The sequence below is a fragment of the Euprymna scolopes genome, chromosome 16 (genome assembly GCF_053919585.1).
Source record: "Euprymna scolopes isolate OS-2025 chromosome 16, ASM5391958v1, whole genome shotgun sequence".
Lineage (NCBI taxonomy): Eukaryota > Metazoa > Mollusca > Cephalopoda > Sepiida > Sepiolidae > Euprymna > Euprymna scolopes.
In genome coordinates this window covers 13623225-13641295 of record NC_136497.1, presented here as the reverse complement: position 1 = coordinate 13641295, position 18071 = coordinate 13623225, and the positions used below count along the sequence as shown (strand labels likewise).

At 32.3% G+C, this 18071-nt stretch overlaps 1 protein-coding gene across 1 annotated transcript in view; it reads right to left on the bottom strand.

Annotated features, from left to right (window-relative positions):
- The window catches only part of LOC145295839 (gamma-tubulin complex component 5-like), a 293760-nt gene that overhangs the window by 118925 nt on the left and 156764 nt on the right, over nt 1-18071 (bottom strand). Inside the window, exon 15 of the mRNA XM_080141551.1 lies at nt 14782-14844. Within this exon, the coding sequence (XP_079997677.1) occupies nt 14782-14844 (63 nt within the window). The remainder of the gene's footprint in view (nt 1-14781; nt 14845-18071) is intronic.

Here is an 18071-nt window from a genome sequence, read left to right as displayed (position 1 = left end):
AGGGAAACGGAAGAGAGTTCTACAAGTAGGCAGTTCTAAGAAAGAAGCTTTCTTCATGGAATCTACGTTTAAGTTTAGACACAGATGAATATCTACTTCTGTGTCCCAATATTCTTATTTTAATATCTTTTATGCATGCATCAAAATAATAATACATAAAACATGCATGCATTAAAATAATACATAAAAAAAGGACAAAACAAACGGTATGCAGCTCCTCCTTCCAGTCCTCCTTAAGTAAAACTGGGGAAACCAGTTTTTGTTTTATTCTTGTTTTATGAAACATTTACTCATTCTGACCAAAATATATTCGAGCCGATATTTCTCTGGAGGCAAATGACAAATTAGACTGCAAGTTACATCATTCAAGTTGCTTAGTCAGTTTTTTTTTACATTTTCACCCCAAACAAGGCACATTGCCACTTTGGTGTAGGAGGCTACTATCAGGGACATAAGTTACTGGGGTATTATGTAGGGAGTTGGGCAGCTAGATATCAGTTCATTTTACACTTGAACTTCTGCATGTCAGTACAGTTGGGGAAGCAGGGACCCAGAAGGGAATTCCAAAGTCTAGCGGTTCTGGGGAAGAAACTACTGGAGTATAAAGCTCTTTTACATCTAGGGATCTCTACTTTGTAGGGGTGGGATTTAGCTGCTTGTCGGGTTTGTTGAAGGTATTTATGTCGTGGGGGCACAAGTGCTTGCAGTTGGTCAGAGCATTCACCATTAAAATACTTGTAGAACAGGCAGAGGGATGCAACATTTTGTCGTTTTATTTTTGCTCACACTCCCATTTAGAGAATGACCTGCTTGTTTGATTGTTCAAATCGATTAACTTTTTAACATTTGTAAAAGCATTTTCATAACTGAACCTAATTTTTAGCTAAATAAATAACTTTGCCTGCAAAAAAAAAAAAAGAACTTGATTCATTTTGTGATCATATTTTCATATGTAACAAAAAGCAAATCCTAATCCATGATTATCAACTCAATGGTTAGATCAATCCAAAGCAACAAAATATTTCCATAAACTCCAGAAAAATCAAAAGATTATGAGGGGAATTAATCCACTAGATCATCCTGAATCGCAGGGAAATGGTGAAGCCAAGTGAATCAGTAAGTCATCTTACCTTGACCGAGATATCCATTTGGTTGGTGACCACTTATGAATTTGATATTCTCCTTGAAAACCTACCCCTTCAGTGTGCTATTAGCCCAGGATTAATGACACATCAGATATTACTGATTCTTTGGTTGAAATCAATCAGATGCAAAAGAAACTGTTGTGTGTGTTCACCTATTTGACCATTGTCGACGATGGTCGACAGCACATATTTCACATATCTCACACTTCATAATTTGGGCAAAAATTTAACAAATTCAACCATCAAATTCTGCCTCACTCATCATATTCATAAAACATTTTGCCCACTGACTATCATTTTTTATTTTAACTATATATTGCAATAATAGTAAACAATAATTGTGGCCGATAACACATTTACACGAGTATGCTAAACTTTGAGCGTCACAATTTTATGAGATATGCATAAACTTGTAACTATGAGGTAAAACTTGATTGTTCTGTTTTTATTTTGAGTTGAGTTTAAACTGATTTTAATGCATTTGAAATCAGAGGTAAAAACCCAACTCAATAACTGAATCAACACGCAAAACATTATATGGTAGTTATTAGAGTTATGAGAGTACTCATGATGGAAAAAATTGAATCATTATTTAATGAAATATAAAGAAAATTATATGAAAAATAATGTTAAATTTACAATTTTTTAAAAAACTCTTTTTCACCACAAACAATGGTATATTGACACTTGGACATAAGGAACTACTATGTGAAGTCATGCCTACTAGGGCACTATGTAGGGAGTTGAGCAGCGAGATATCTGTTTGCATTATATTTAGATTTCTGCAAATTAGTATGGTCAGGAAAGCAAGAAAGAGGGAAGGAATTCCAAAGTCTAGCAGTTTGAAGGAAGAAACTATTAGAGAAGAAAGTTTTCTAGCATCTCGAGACCTTTACAGTGAAGGGGTAGAATTTTGCTGCTTGTCAGGTTAGTTGTGGATATTTAGGTTGAGGAGAGACACTTGTAAAACAGATACAGGGATGCAACATTGCTGCAATAGGACAAAAGGTTGGAGATTGGTTGATAATGCAGGACATATTAGATTGGACACTCTTTCTGTCTAAGACGGAGAAACAAATGGCATATACATCAGCCCAGATGTGGAAACAATGCTCCAGGCATGGGCGAATGGTAGTTTGGTAAGGATACAGGATATTCTCTGGCGTCAGTGTAACATAGTGCATATGAGCACGTGAGAAAATAGCAGCAGCAGCGAAGAATGGCTGGCTTGCAAAGAAATTAGCAACAGCAGTAGCCAAAAAATGCGCATATGCAAATTAGGAAGTATGCACGAGAAGAAAAAGAAACGAATGGGAATCGAAAATATGTACAAATAAAATCATGCGTTACGTTATGTATGGGGGGGGATGGGTGAAAGCGATTAAATATACAGCAACGTTATATTACTTGAAGATCCTAGAGACTAATCATGCTCAAATCAGACGGAACAAAATTTTCATTACTAATGATTACTATATTGTCCAATGTCTACTGTACACTCTTTAACCCTTATCCTTGAGTGGCCTCTTGGCCTTGATAAGTGGTGATGCCTATGTAAAAAAAAAAAAAAAAAAAAAAAAGAACCCCTTCTCAACTGGATGTGAACAGTCTCCAAGATCTTTAAATGAAATAATGAGTCAGCACAACTCAGGATTGAAAAAGAGTTTGTTCTAAAGTTCACTGCACAAGACGGGGTTTTTTATAAGACATACGGGTCTTCAATTACTGCCCATGTTATAAAAAACCCGTCTTATGCAGCAAACTTTAGGACAAACTTTTTTTCAGTCCTAAGTTGTGCTCACTCATTATTTCATTTAAAGATCTTGGAGACTGTTCCCGTTCAGTTGAGAAGGCCTTCCCTCTGTAAACAGAAGAAATGCCTCTTGGGTTTGAGCGTGATTAGTCTCTAGGATCTTCGAGTAATATAACGTTGCTGTATTTTAATCGCTTCCCCCCATTTTTTTTCCATACATAACGTAACACGATTTTATTTGTATATATTTTCAATTCCCATTCGTTTTATTTTCTCCAAAACAAATCGCTCGATACAGCTTTGATAAAGTGAGAACGAAACTGGTCAGCTGACTCCCCCATTTTTGTTTCTTCTCTTCACCCCGTTAACTTTAAACGCTGACTTTATTTAAAACGTTTTTGATCATGGATTTAAGTCTTCTCTTCATGATTGTGTTATATTAATTTTATACCCATCAAATAATCATGAAATTATATATATATATATATATATATATATATATATATATATAAAGCTGAATGTCTGTGTGTGTGTCTGGTCACGAATAGGCTCCTATATGGTTGACTATTTTAAAAAACTGATTACATATAATGATAGAAGATGTATCGAGACACAGGAATGGGTATGCTTGATCTGGCAGAATGGTGGTTCATTAAAATTGTGGGGTCTGCGTTCGCGCCTGGTCCACAATGTATGGAAATAAAACATTAAAAAAAAACAAAACATTTACAAGGGTTTTTGAAATAGATGTACATAAGAATACTTTGATAAGTATGTTTTAACTTAAGTAGGGATGGTATAATAAAATTGTGGGGTCTGCGTTCACGCCTGGCCTCCATAGCATGAAAATAGGCACAAACTTTAATAAAGACTTTTCATATCTACCTGCGTAAGTATACTTTGATAATTATGTTTCAGTTTGAAGAAATATGGTATAATAAAATTATGGAATGTTCGTTCGTGCCTGACCTCCATAGAATGGAAATATGTCACAAAGTTTAACAAGGTTTTTTAATATATATCCACAGAATATTGTGAGAAGTGTTTCGGTGTGAACAGGTATGGTATAATAAATTATGGGGTTTATCTATTTTATTTTTACTTTCATCATATTTTGCTTTGGTTTTGATACCCCCAAATTCGAAGCTATCTCTTTACAACCGTTCCTTTTCATAACCTATAATACTTTCATAAATCAGAGTCCATTTTCGGTAGGCTGTTTTTGAACCCAGTCAACGACGGGTACTTTTGCTAGTATATATATATATATAATAGAGAGAAAGAAGCTGAAAAATGTGAAGACCATGGTTGAAAGTCTAAAAGAAAAAAAGAAAAGAAAAATGCCAACGCTACAAAATAGTTTAAAACCAAGACTTTTAAATGTTTAAATAATAATAATAATAAAAATGTTATAAATAAAACGCAAAAGTTATTTTTTTTAATATCAACATAAAATATTTAAAAAAAAAGAAGAAAACCAAATAAAACCTTCAAACTACATTAAAAAAAAAATTTATGTAGAATAGATAAATGGTAAAAAGAAATTACTTAACGATCCAAAAAGTCAAATAAACAACAATCAATATAAAAATGTCATTTCTGAAAGTTAAAAGCACTTTTGTGATCAACAAATGTTTTTTTTTTCTCTCATATCAGATTAAGCACTTTTACGTGACTTGCAAAATCCATTTCCTCTAGATTATAACTGCAGTGCAGCAGGTCAGTCATGGCTCATTCATTTTTTATCTTAGGATGTAGACAGGGGCAGTTTCTATCTTAAATATCCTCTTATATTTTTAATGTAGAGGTTAAGTTAGACTGATTATTCTGAGAAAAAAGAAACTTTGATGTAAAAATAAAAGATATTTGTCATTTGTTCGTTGGCAAAGATTGCTGCTTTGGTTTTTAACAAGGCCGATAGCCATTAGTCGCATGCTCTCATGTAATGAATGAATGCGTGAATGTAGGATTGACATGAAATTCTTAAAGATAAACTAAAATGACCAAAAAATGGGCTGAAATGACTTAAATAAATAAAAAGTAAATGACTTAGAATGACTTTAATGAACTTAAGGATGAATTGAATGACCTTAAGAATGACTTGAATGCTTAAAAAAATAACTGGAATCCTTCAAAAACAACTTGAATGATCTGGGGAATGACTTGAATGGCTTTGAGACTGACTCGAAAAGTGGGTGATCATTTTACATTAAATTAATACAGAAAAGTGATCCCCCACTTTATATAGCATGTAGTAAGAATAGATACTACACTTTGATCTTGGCCAAAAAACCAAGAAAAGGGTATTTATTTGCTCCCCCACCGAGCAAATTAGGCACAAGGCCGATTTTTAATGTGAGGAGTAAAGGAGAAATGGGGACCAACTCCCCGGGGAGTAGGGGAACTGGATAGTGACAATTGGTATAAAGGGTTGCCTCTACATTGACCAAGGTCTTATATGTGGGGTTTCCCCCACATATGGTCTTTGCTTGCAGTATCTGCCGGAACCTTTCTTCCCTAATAGCTGGAAGATAGCCTCTGTGGTACCAGTGTACAAGAATTCTGGTTAAAGGACTGCCCTCTCAAGTATTGCCCTTTCAGTCTCCTCCTCCTTTTCACTAAAATCTTTGAGACCTTAATTAATCAAGCTCTAGTTCATCACCTCACAAAAGCAAATCTTCTCTCTGACAAACAGTATGAATTTAGACAATGTCGTTCTACTGCAGATATTTTAACAGTCATCTCTGAACGCATATACCGTGCAGTGTATAAAGGCAGGTATTGATATATCAAAGGCCTTTGACAAAGTCTGGCACAAAGGGCTGCTAATGAAAATTAAATCATACAGTATAACTGAACGTATACTAAATATAATTAGATCCTTCTTAGGCAATGAGACCATCCAGGTTGTTATTGATGTGGAAGTGTCTCAGGAGTTGATCCTTGGACCACTATTATTCCTGATATTCATTAACGACCGACCTGATAATATTCTGTCCGAGATGGGCACATTTGCTTATGATACAATGCTCTATAACATGTACAAAAGAAGAACGGATGTACACAAACCTAAGATAATGGTAGAATCCTTAGAAAATGACCCTCAGATCATTGTGGACTGGGGCTTCAAATAGATGGTAACACTTAATGCTAATAAGACTAAGCTGCTCTGCTTTAACAATTACAAAAAGCCTCTCCAACCACCGATATCCATGAACAATACACCTTACCTGAGAATTCTTCCTTCTAACTCCTCAGTTTTACATTCACAAGCAATATGAACTGGAACAAATACATTGAGGACATTGCAAAGAAGATGGGTTCCCCCTACTGAGCTAGAATTCTACTCACATCTGAGAGTATTCTTTACTACAAGTGCACCATTCATTGCATGGAGTATTGTTGCAATATCTAGGCTGGTGCACCTACAACTAGTCTTTCTCTTTTTGATAGGCTCCAAAAAATAATTTTCAATCTAATAGGTCCCACTTTGTTAACTAAGCTCCAACCGCTGTCCCATCACTGCAATATTGAACCTATGTGCCTGTTTTACATATATTTTAATATGTGTTCTGATGAATTCGATGCACTTGTGCCCCCTCGACGTACATATTCCCGTCAAACCTGCTTAGCAAGAAAATCTCACCATTTCACTGTTGAGATTCCTAAATGCCAGAAAGCTTCCTATTTTAATAGTTTTTTCCCATGATAAACTAGACTTTGGAATTCCCTTCCTGTTACCTGCTTCCTTAATGTACCGATATGCAGAAGTTTAAATGTAATGTAAACCAACATCTTGTTAATCTTTCCCAAATAGTAACTCCTTATGTCCAAGTGGCTACATCCCTTGTTACGGGTGAACATGAGTAAAAAAAAAACAAACAAACAAAAATGAAGAATAGTGATGATGATAATAATAGGTTCAGCATGTATTTTTCGTATGAGGTTAGACAGCTTTTACAAATTAACTTCCAAACTAACTTGAGTGTTAAAAGAATAATCTAAAATAAAGATCAAATCTGGAGACGTCTATTTGACAAAGTCTAGCCCGAAGGGCTGCTAATAAAAATTAAATCGCACGGTATAACAGGACGTATAGTAAATATAAGTAGACACTTCTTAGGCAATAGGACCAGCCAGGTTGTTATTGATGAATGTACATCCAAACATCATAACATTGATGCGGAAGTGCCTCAGGGGTCGATCCTTGGACCACTGTTATTCCTGATATTCATTAACGACCTACTTGATAATTTTGTGTCTGAGATGGGTATATTTGCCGATGATACAATGTTATATAACATGTACAAAGGAAGAACGGATGTACATAAATCTAAGACAATGATTGAATCCTTAGAAAATGACCCCCAGACCATAGTGGAATGGGGACATAAATTGATTGTAACATTTAATACTAGTAAGACTAAGCTGCTCTACTTTAACAATTACAAAAAGCCTCTCCAACCACCGATATCCGTGACAAATAACATCTTACATGAGAACCCTTCCTTCAAACTTGTCAATTTAACATTCACAGGCAATATGAACTGGATCAAATACATTGAGGAAACTGCAAAGGCTGCTGGCAAGAAGGTAGGTTCCCTTTATTCTGCTAGAAGACTACTCACACCTAAGAGTATTCTGTACCTCTACAAACCACCATTCACTCATGCATGGAATATTGTTGCCACATCTGGTGCATCTACCACTAGCCTTTCTCTCTTGAATAGAGTCCAAAAAAGAGTCTTCGATTCAATCGGCCCCACTTTGTCAACTAAGCTCCAACTCCTATCCCATCGCTGCAATGTTGCATCCCTGTGCCGGTTTTACAAATATTTTAAAGGAATGTTCTTTGATGAACTCATTGTACTTGTGTCTCCCTCAACGTACATAGCTCAACACACCCTTTTAGCAACAAAATCACACCCATTCACTGCTGAGGTCCCTAAATGTCAAAAAGTTTTCTACTCTAGTAGTTTCTTCTCTCGAACATCTAGACTTCGGAATTCCCTTCCTGCTACCTGATTCCCTGACTGTACTGATATGCAGAAGTTTAAATGTAATATAAATCAAGATCTTATCAATCTTTCCTCGGCATGGTAACCCCTTACATCCAAGTGGCTACATGCCTTGTTAGGGGTGAGCGTGAGTAAAAAAAAAGTCATGATGATGATAATAGGTTCAACATGTATTTTATATATATATATATATATAATGCTTCTCATCAGAAGGAAGAGAAAATGTTATTAGTAATAGGGATGCAACATCTAGTGGTAGTTACATTAGGAGTGAAATAAATTATAGAGGCTGCTTGGGGAACTATATTGATCTTTGTGATAAAGGAGGAGTGTAGTTTGTAATATATAATGTAGCTAGGTATATAGCATATCTGTTATAGTGAGTTTAATGCATGTGGATGTATGTGTGTTTTATATATACATATATATATATGTATATATATGTATATATAAAACACACATACATCCACATGCATTAAACTCACTATAACAGATATGCTATATACCTAGCTACATTATATATTACAAACTACACTCCTCCTTTATCACAAAGATCAATATAGTTCCCCAAGCAGCCTCTATAATTTATTTCACTCCTAATGTAACTACCACTAGATGTTGCATCCCTATTATATTACCTAGCATTTTCTCTTCCCTTCTGATGAGAAGCATTAGGCTTTGAAATACCATGGTATAAAGAGTTCCCACTTACCCAACACCTAATTGATGCACGCCCTTATTAAATAAATGAATAAATCTATATATATTACTATACAGTTTTTATAACTTCGACTCATTGACTCATATATATTTATTATTAAATAAATGAATAAATCTATATATATTACTATACAGTTTTTATAACTTCGACTATTGACTCATATATATATATATATATATATATATATATATATATATATATATATATATATATATATATATATATATATACCAGGTTACCCATTGAGTCATTATGTTATGGAATTAATGTATGAGCGTGACACTTGTGACGTAAAAAAAATAGTTTTTTGTGATATAACAGAAACATTTCTATGAAAGTATATTAAAATGAAAAAAGAATATAGATAGATTTCTATGAGTCGTTCTGTTTATAAATGTTTATTTAAAAAAACAAAACTTACAGCCATTGAATTATAAGTGGTTTGCCATACTTATAGGTAAATGTGTATTGAACAGATACCATAATACTTACAGTTTAATTCAAATTTTGATATATCTTTTTTAAATGAAATTGTTAGTTGAAAGTACAGAATAGTTAAAACACTATCCCCATGTTAAGAATGGCTTTTGAAATAGAAAATGAAAATAAAATGTAACTTTTTTTCATTTATTTTAAACAAATATTCATGACCCATTGTGTCAAATATTTTGATGTTAATAATAAAGTCAATAAAACTAATTAAGACAATGTGGAAATGAACGATGTAAAAAAAAAAGCAGAAAGTATTAACAATTGTTTATTTGGATAATTTAAACATGAAAAAAACCCAACAATTGGGACGCTGAAAACGTACATAGTAAAACAATACGTTTTATTGTCGTGCTGATTATTTATTTATAACACAAATTAAAAAAACATATTTTCGGGGTTATTTATTTATGTTGGTAGTGTAGAAGAAAATGTATGAATGTTTTTTAAGAAAAGTGTATTTAAAAATGGAGAATAAATTAAACAAAAAAGGAAGGCAGTGGGTAAAATGCTCTTATGGTTGTCAACGGGTTAAAGTAGATTTATTTGTAAGAAAATTGTGTTAAAATAACTTAAACGTAATACGGAAATGAGCAATGTAAAAAACCCTGAAAGTATTAACAATTGTTTATTTGGATAATTTAAATGTGAAAAAAAAAAAGTTGGGACGCTGAAAACGTACACAGTAAAACAATACGTTTTATTGCCGCGTTGATGATTATTTGTAAGGCAAATTAAAAAAAACATAATTTCGGGGTTATTAATTTTGTTGGTAGTGTAGAAGAAAATGTATGAATGTTTTTTAAGAAAGGTGTATTAAAAAATGAAGAATAAATTAAAAAAATAATTTTCTAAATAATAATGTTAATATTTCACTGCGCATGCCAAATTCTGCAAAAGTAGCGATTTGTGTTTATTTGTTTACGCTGTTATGAGTTTATGTTTATGTACACATGCACAACCGGAAGTCATAAACCGGATGTGAAGTTACAACACCCGTTACAAGGTCATTTGAGTTTTATGCCGTTGTCATGAGTAATATAGAAGTAGGAACTCCTTCTTTTGAAGTGGCAAATGGGATTTGTTCGTCCGAAAATAATTTTAAGGTTGCTCCTTGTGGAGCACCCTTATGTAAAACTTGTAATATTCTTATAACATCTAAAGAACGGAAGAATATAAATCAAATGTGACTAATAAAATTTATTCTGTTATAAATCATTCTAAAGAAGATTTGTCATGTAGGTCCCAAAATTTAGTCTACCTGTTGTCCTGTGAAAACCGTGATTTACAATACGTAGAGGAAACTGTAATGCCTCTAAATAAACGCATGAGTTTGCATAGGACTAGCACTAGGGGATGTATTCATGTTAAACATTTTAAAGAAACCTGTAGTCAGTTGTCTTTTTCCGTACAAATAATTGAAAAACTTTAAAGTAATGGATATAATAGTTTAGGTAATGTAGATAACGATATACTAAAGATGCGGCAGGATAAGGTAGATGAAATAATTTAAAAAATGCGAGTAATTTACCCATATGGTTTGAATATTAAAGTTAAAAAAAAATAACCTACAAGATTCTGAAATTATAGGTAGATTATATCAAGCATTGCCTCGCTATGGTATTAGAGATAGAACTTATGTTAATAGAAATAATAGAGAATCAGCTATTTCATGTGAAGATTTTTTTAGTAAAATTAAAGATATTATGATTAATCAAATTTCTGAGTCGTTCAATTATATAAGAAAATTGCTTAATTAAACAAAAACAAAGGTTTTGAAGGAAATAGCATCGAAAATATTATTACAACCAGATATGATATATAAGAAGGACTATTTCATTCAATGGTATGATTATATTCTGGATATAATCGACACTAAATTATATAAGCCATCTGTGGACGGTATAAAAAAGAAACCTAGAAATGTTTTTGTAGTTTTGTATGAAAATAAAGGTTTTGATAATGTAAATTTACCTAAAATATTTAATAAACAAAAAAATATACAATTACTACCTAAAGAGTTACAGACAAAAGATCAAAAACCAATAGTTACATATAAATTAGGGTCAACAATACGCAATAAGGTTTTCAATTATACAAGAAACGGTAGAACATAAATATAAATGATAATATTATAAATATTCCAGAATGTGAATGTAATTACTCTCCTTTCTGTAATAATGAGTTAAAACATGTAATTACAGGAGATTTAAAGATAGTAAATAATTCTAAATTAAGGAAACTCCTTAGTAAGGGTCCGAATTATAGAGAGCCTAAATGCCTAAATTACACTAAATGCGTTAAAGAAGTAACTAAAGCACTAGAAGGTTTTATTATGGCTATGGTAAAGAAATATAAATTAGCCCAGTCTACGTTTGATGCATGGAAAAAAAGTACACTTGAATGCGTAAATGAAAATGTTAAACATACAAAAAAATTTAAACACCTAGAAAAACCAATCCTCTTTTAAAAAATTCAGAAATACTGGAGGAACTTGAAATACTTCAAGACAAGTTTGTAATAGTTCCGATTGATAAAATGGCAAATAATATAGCTTTTATATGTAAAAAATATTATATACAACATTTATTGATAGAAGTGGGAATTATAGGTAACGTTTCAGATACATATAAAGTAAGTAATAGATAGTATTATTCTGAATAATAGTATTATTAGTGAAAAAGTAGGATTAAAGTTAGATGAAAAAAACAAAAATCTTCCATGTATGTGTTGAATACCTAAAATGCATAAAGATCCAGTTAGTGCTAGATTTATTGTAGGTTCAAAGACGTGCATTACTAAACCTTTAAGTAAAGCTATATCTAAAATATTTAAATTAATTATAAATCAAATAAATAATTTTCACCTGAAAAGAAAATTCTATAGTAATATAAATCTATTTTGGGTAGTAAATAATTCCCAATCAGTGACAGAAAAATTAGATAAAATGAATTTCAGAGTAAAAGCAAAATCTATATCTACTTATGATTTTAGTACGCTATATACTAAAATTCCGCACGAAAAACTTATAAAAGAATTAAATGATACTGTAGATTTAGCTTTTGAAGGTGATAAAGGTAAATATATAGACTTTTCTAACTCTAAAGTTTTCTGGTGTAAAAATAAAAATAGTAAAACGAGTGTTTCTAAAGGTATTTTAAAAATACTTGTAAGTCATCTTATTAAAGAATGCTATTTTCAAATAGGAAATAAAATATTACTCCAAACGATAGGTATCCCAATGGGATTGGATCCTGCACCATTTTGGACAAATCTGTATTTACATAGACTCGAGGATATATATATGTCATCACTAATAAAAACTGATATATCTAAAACATATAACTTTCATGGGTGTAGGAGATTTATAGATGACCTTATATGTATAAACGATAATGATGAATTCGAAAAAAATAAGCATCTTATATATCCAAACGAATTAAAATTGAAGTGTGAACATAGAGGACGACAGGCTACATTTCTGGATTTAGATATAAAAATTGAGGATGGGATTTTTCTTTATAAAATATTTGATAAAAGAAACGCTTTCCCCTTTTAAATAGTATGTATGCCGCACAAAGATAGTACCTGCCCTGTTTTTATGTTTTATGGAACCATTATATCTGAGTTTTTGAGAATAGTTCGCGTTACTTTAAAATTAATAGATTTTATACCACCAATTTCTAGCTTAGTAATAATGATGATAAAACAAGGTGGGAATAAAACTAAAATATTTAAACAGTTAAAGAAAGCATTTGTTCGTTATCCTGATGCTTTTGAATCGTTTAAGATTAATCTGAATATATCAATAAATCCAAAACTATACTAGTAATGTAGAAAATGTATTTATAATTATATTTAAAAAAATGTATATATGTATAAATATTTTTAACCTTTATATATTTGATTTTAAATAAATATGAATGTAAATATTACAAAATACTAATCATAGTGGGGCTGATAAGTAGTTAAATGGATTAATCCTAATCTTAAATACAAGACTGGTAAATTAAAAAAAAATATATATATATATATATCCATTTTAAAATTTGGAAACTGATGAATCACACAGGTAAGAAATTCATTTTTCTAGCATGAAAAAGTTAGATAATGCAATTAAGAATAGGAAATTAGATTAAATATTTGTAACATGTCTTCTTCCTAAGATTAAGGGAGGTGGTATTTGATCAACACTGCTGGGGAGCCATGATGTAATATGCTGTTTTGTTTTTAAATCCCCGAAACAGTGTTTCATGGTAAGTAACTGATGATCCCTTTAAAAAAATAAATTATTAGTACTATAGTAAATTCTAGAGCCGTCTGATGCAGTGATTGCAGGTGATTGAATGACTTACTGACGAGATGGTTTTCTAACGAATGATAAAAAATTATATATATTTTTTGTATAGTTTTAAAGGTTAAAAACTTCAAAGACTATATATATATGTATATATATATATACATATTTTATAATTATATATATATATATATATATATATATATATATATATATATTGGTTAATAGAAATTCTTGTGTGTGGAGTGTTTGCTCAGTTGGTAGAGTGCTTGCCTCGCATGCAAGAGACTCGGGTTTCGAATCTTGAGTTTGAATGTGTCTAACTGATGAGCCCAAATGAAGGTGAAACTTGCGTCTTGGACTTCCGGTTCGTTGATTGTCATGGCTCTTGTGGGCTGCGATGTTGTTTGGCTGTGGAATTTATTATATATGATCTGTCACATTCTGAAAATCCTATCATAATTTACTCGTTAGGTTAGCATTGCTGGATGGCATCATCCTTTTGAGTTGAAACTCCTACTTGTGAGACATCGGCTTGGGTTATTAGTTGGTTGGATGACCGCGTCCCTTGTCGAGACGAAGTAGGTTCATTTCACAGTTGGATTTTGGCACGGTTTGCTTGATCTGTGTTGGTTAATAGAAATTCTTGTGTGCGGGGCGTTTGCTCAGTTGGTAGAGTGCTTGCGTCGTATGCAAGAGGCTCGGGTTTTGAATCCTGAGTTTGGATGTGTCTAACTGATGAGCCCAAATGAGGGTGAAACTCGAGTCTTGGACTTTCGGTTCATTGACTGTTATGGCTCTTGTGGGCTGCAACATTGTTTGGCTGTGGAATGAATTCAATTTTTCTTAAGACTTCTTAAACTTAAGCCTTGATGCATTTTCTAGAACGATTATCATTTAATGGGTTTGGAGTAAAATCAAAATAAGGATTCTATGCATAAACTTTCATAGCAGTATATTGCAATTTTAATCATTTTTTTTTTTACTTTAGGACAGAAACAAGATAAAAGTAAAACCCAAAACTAGAAGAAGTACAGTATAATCATGTTGACACATTAGTTCTTATAAGATCATAGAAGTTAAGTAATATTCAGCCTGGTAAGTAACAGATGGGTGACCACTTAGGAATACCAGACGCTGTATATAGGAAAACATTGACACCTCCGTGCAAGAACTGCGAAAACCTAATATCATTATTTCCCTTAACCGGGATATAAATTGAAACTGGAGATTGCTTGTGAACTTAATATTCCCATGAAACTTCCTCCTATGGTGGGAGTTAGTTCAACCCACCTAGGATGAATGTCGCTGATATTATTATCATAAAAATTAGAAGCAAGAAAGTTTGGTATACATACCTGACTGAAGATATTTGTATAGAAATTAAACATCACATCGCCTGCTTCCATTAAGAAAAAGTTCTGCAATAAAAAAGTAATTATTTAAAACTGTGTTGTATAAAAATAGATTTTTAAAACAACTTTATGTTGAGACAACACTTGGTATTAAAAATGCAATATTAACAGCGACATGTTCAGAAAAAGAATAAGTAACGATCGATTGAGACAAAAAGTCATTTGCAAAGATTGATTCAATCAAGATATGCTGCGGATCCTTTAGTTCAGTCAAAATATGTTTTTTTTTTTATTACTATTATATGTGAGGAACAACATATTAAAAGTTTACCAAAATCTGATCACCACAAATGTCCTATGTGCTTTTTCCCATCCATTGCTCCCTTACCACCATGACAGTCAATATCTTCCTATCCTTATACATATCTTTGGTGCCATCCATTCTGGAATATGGCATGTAAGCTTCACCTGAAGCAAGTTCAGAGACTATCGATGCAGAAGATCTGTGGACTCCACAGAAAGTTATATTAACAAGGATAGGAGACTCTCAACCTGTATTCAGTAGAACATAGGCAGAGCGGAAACCTCACTCTCGCTTTTAACATCATGTCTAACACCTACACTTATTCACATTTATTCCCACTACCTCTACAGGGGTTTTCATGAAAACGCTGTACTCGAGTTGCTTCTGACGTAATTATCAAAAGACATCTTTTTTGGTTTGGATGGCTGCACTATAGAAACAGGCTGCAGATAACCAAACATTTCAAGGTTGTACTGCATCTTTCATGGCCGCTGATGTTTTAATGATTACCACTCGCTTCAGCAGCAGAGGATGCAATTCTGATGCAAAACTTCTTCAGTCTGAATTTAAATATAACTTTTGACGAGTTTTTCACTCCCGTACCAAGTTATGATCTCCACAGCAAATAATGTATGACAATCATTTTTGTTTTATTAGAAGAAACACAGCATTCTCTGTCTGTGTTTCTGCTTTGTGAAACAGTCTACCAAAGATAGCGACGATATCTATCATATTTGGTTGCTTTGGACAAACATTCATACGGCATATAGATGTACACATCAGTCATTTTACATCACTTGTTGCATTTAAAAATTTTTTGACAATAAATTTCAGTTGATTCTCTAGACCTGTGTGAAATAAATGCGATTTTATCTTTAGCTGGTAAAAATAGCTGCTAAAGGGTCAAAATTAGCAGGTAAAAAAAAACAACAAAAAACAAAAACAGATTTTTTTCCATTGTCTATTGTTGGTACATTCACATTAATGTCACCGTCTTCTTCAAAAATATTTAAGCAAAAGTAAAGCAACAGATGAAACCAATTGCCTTAGTGTTTGTCAACCTTCACACAATCGTTTTAGCATCCATTACATGACTGCAAAATGTTTGTTTCGTGTCATTACTTCGATAATGACCACATTACAGTGTCAATATTTCAGATCAATTTACACCTGTTTGTCAGAAGGAAAAGATAATAAACATAACTTATGATTAGATAATATTTCTTGAATGGATGCAATCGTGTGTGCTCGACTGGAAATGCCTTTTAATTGAGTATAATTGACTAAATGATGAGGTAGGTGGCCATTTTAAAGCTTTCACAAATATGTTTTAATGATGAGAAGCATACACCAGATGAATCAATGTAAAAAGACAAAAATGATTGGGGGGGGGAGGATCACTTCCAATGAAGTTACTTGATGTAAGGAGCTAAAAAAAAACAAAAACGGATTTATAATTGATATGGATTTTTCCCCATGTACGATGGTGACTTCAATAAATTTCTAGACATTTTTTGTATGAGCAATTTTATTGATAGTACACACATGAAACTCTAGTCCCCTTCAAAGTAATCTCCTCCGGCTGCAATGCATTTGTTGTACCGTTCCAATAATTTCTGTAAGACACCATGGAAGTTCTCTTGTGTGAGCATATTAATGACCCTTGTCATAGCCTCTTTCATCTCAATTGTTTCATAATGACAATCTTTAAGGTTTTCCTTGAGCTTAAGGAATAATCAAAAGTCATAAGGAGCAAGGGCTGGACTAAAGGGAAGGTGAGGAACTGTCTTGGTAAAATCGCAATGAAGATTCTTTTTTTATAATAATTTTGTTGACAACGGATGTTCTATGATTCCTGTTTGAAGGATGTATTCAAATTTAAGGGTGATGATGTTCGGTGCAGTTTATTGGTTGCTTAGTGGGTTAGACATTGAGTGGAGGTGTATTTATTAAATGGTAAAAAATGATTCCGCATCAATAAAACCATTGTATGTCTCTGAAATATGTAACATAGTTTTTAAATAGTTTGCATTTTACCGATCAAGGACTTTATTGATTTCTTTTCAATACACCTATAGAAATATATATTTAACAAATATTAAAAATATTAAGAATATTGATATTCAAAAAATATGTATAATAGAGTTGAAAGAGTAAATCTGAATTTTTTAATAGAGTTATTCTTATAGATATGATTATTTTGGTATAATTTGTGTTTTCTTTAACTGCAAACTACTTGACAACTTCTGAATAACCATATCCAATTTGTTTTTTTTTGTATGCTAATCCCATCTTAAATTCATCGAACCAATTCATAACTTTTGTTGAATCCTTTTTCTTTCTCATAATATTTTTTTTCTTTTATTCTATTTGTTTAATCATTTCTGATAAGTTTAATGTCCCAAACGTCTACTTATTTCAAGACTGAACAGATATGATACTCTAGAGCAGGGGTCTCCAAACTATGGCCTGCGGGCCAAATATGGCCCGCCAAAGTCTTTAATACAAATCTCTTATGGAAAACGTAAACATAGTCATGAAAAATTAAAAAATGGAAATGTGAGAAAATATGGTGTTTTTTTTTTGTGTTTATAAAATGATTAAAAAAAAAAATGAGGTTTTGAAGAACGAGTTTCACTAAAAAGTAAAACTAATAAGCAAAAGTGTATAAAACATGTCCAGGTATTTTTTTTAGTTTTTGGCCGTGTAGCTTTAAAAAGTTAGTAAGGAAACTTTGGAGACCTCTGCTGTAGAGGATCAAAGATAAAGAAAACCTTTTTAAATTAATGGAATGGTTTGGCTTGTTTGTATTATTTGGATTCTTCAGACTACTGTCCTCATCTTGAGTGACATTTTCACAATATTTTAGTCAATGTAACTTCCAATCTTATTCAAGAGTATCTTGTCGAACTTAGGAATCTTTCTGTAATTTGTAAAAGTTGGGAATCTGCATTGAATTTTAAATGGAACCTATTATTTAGTTCATGTA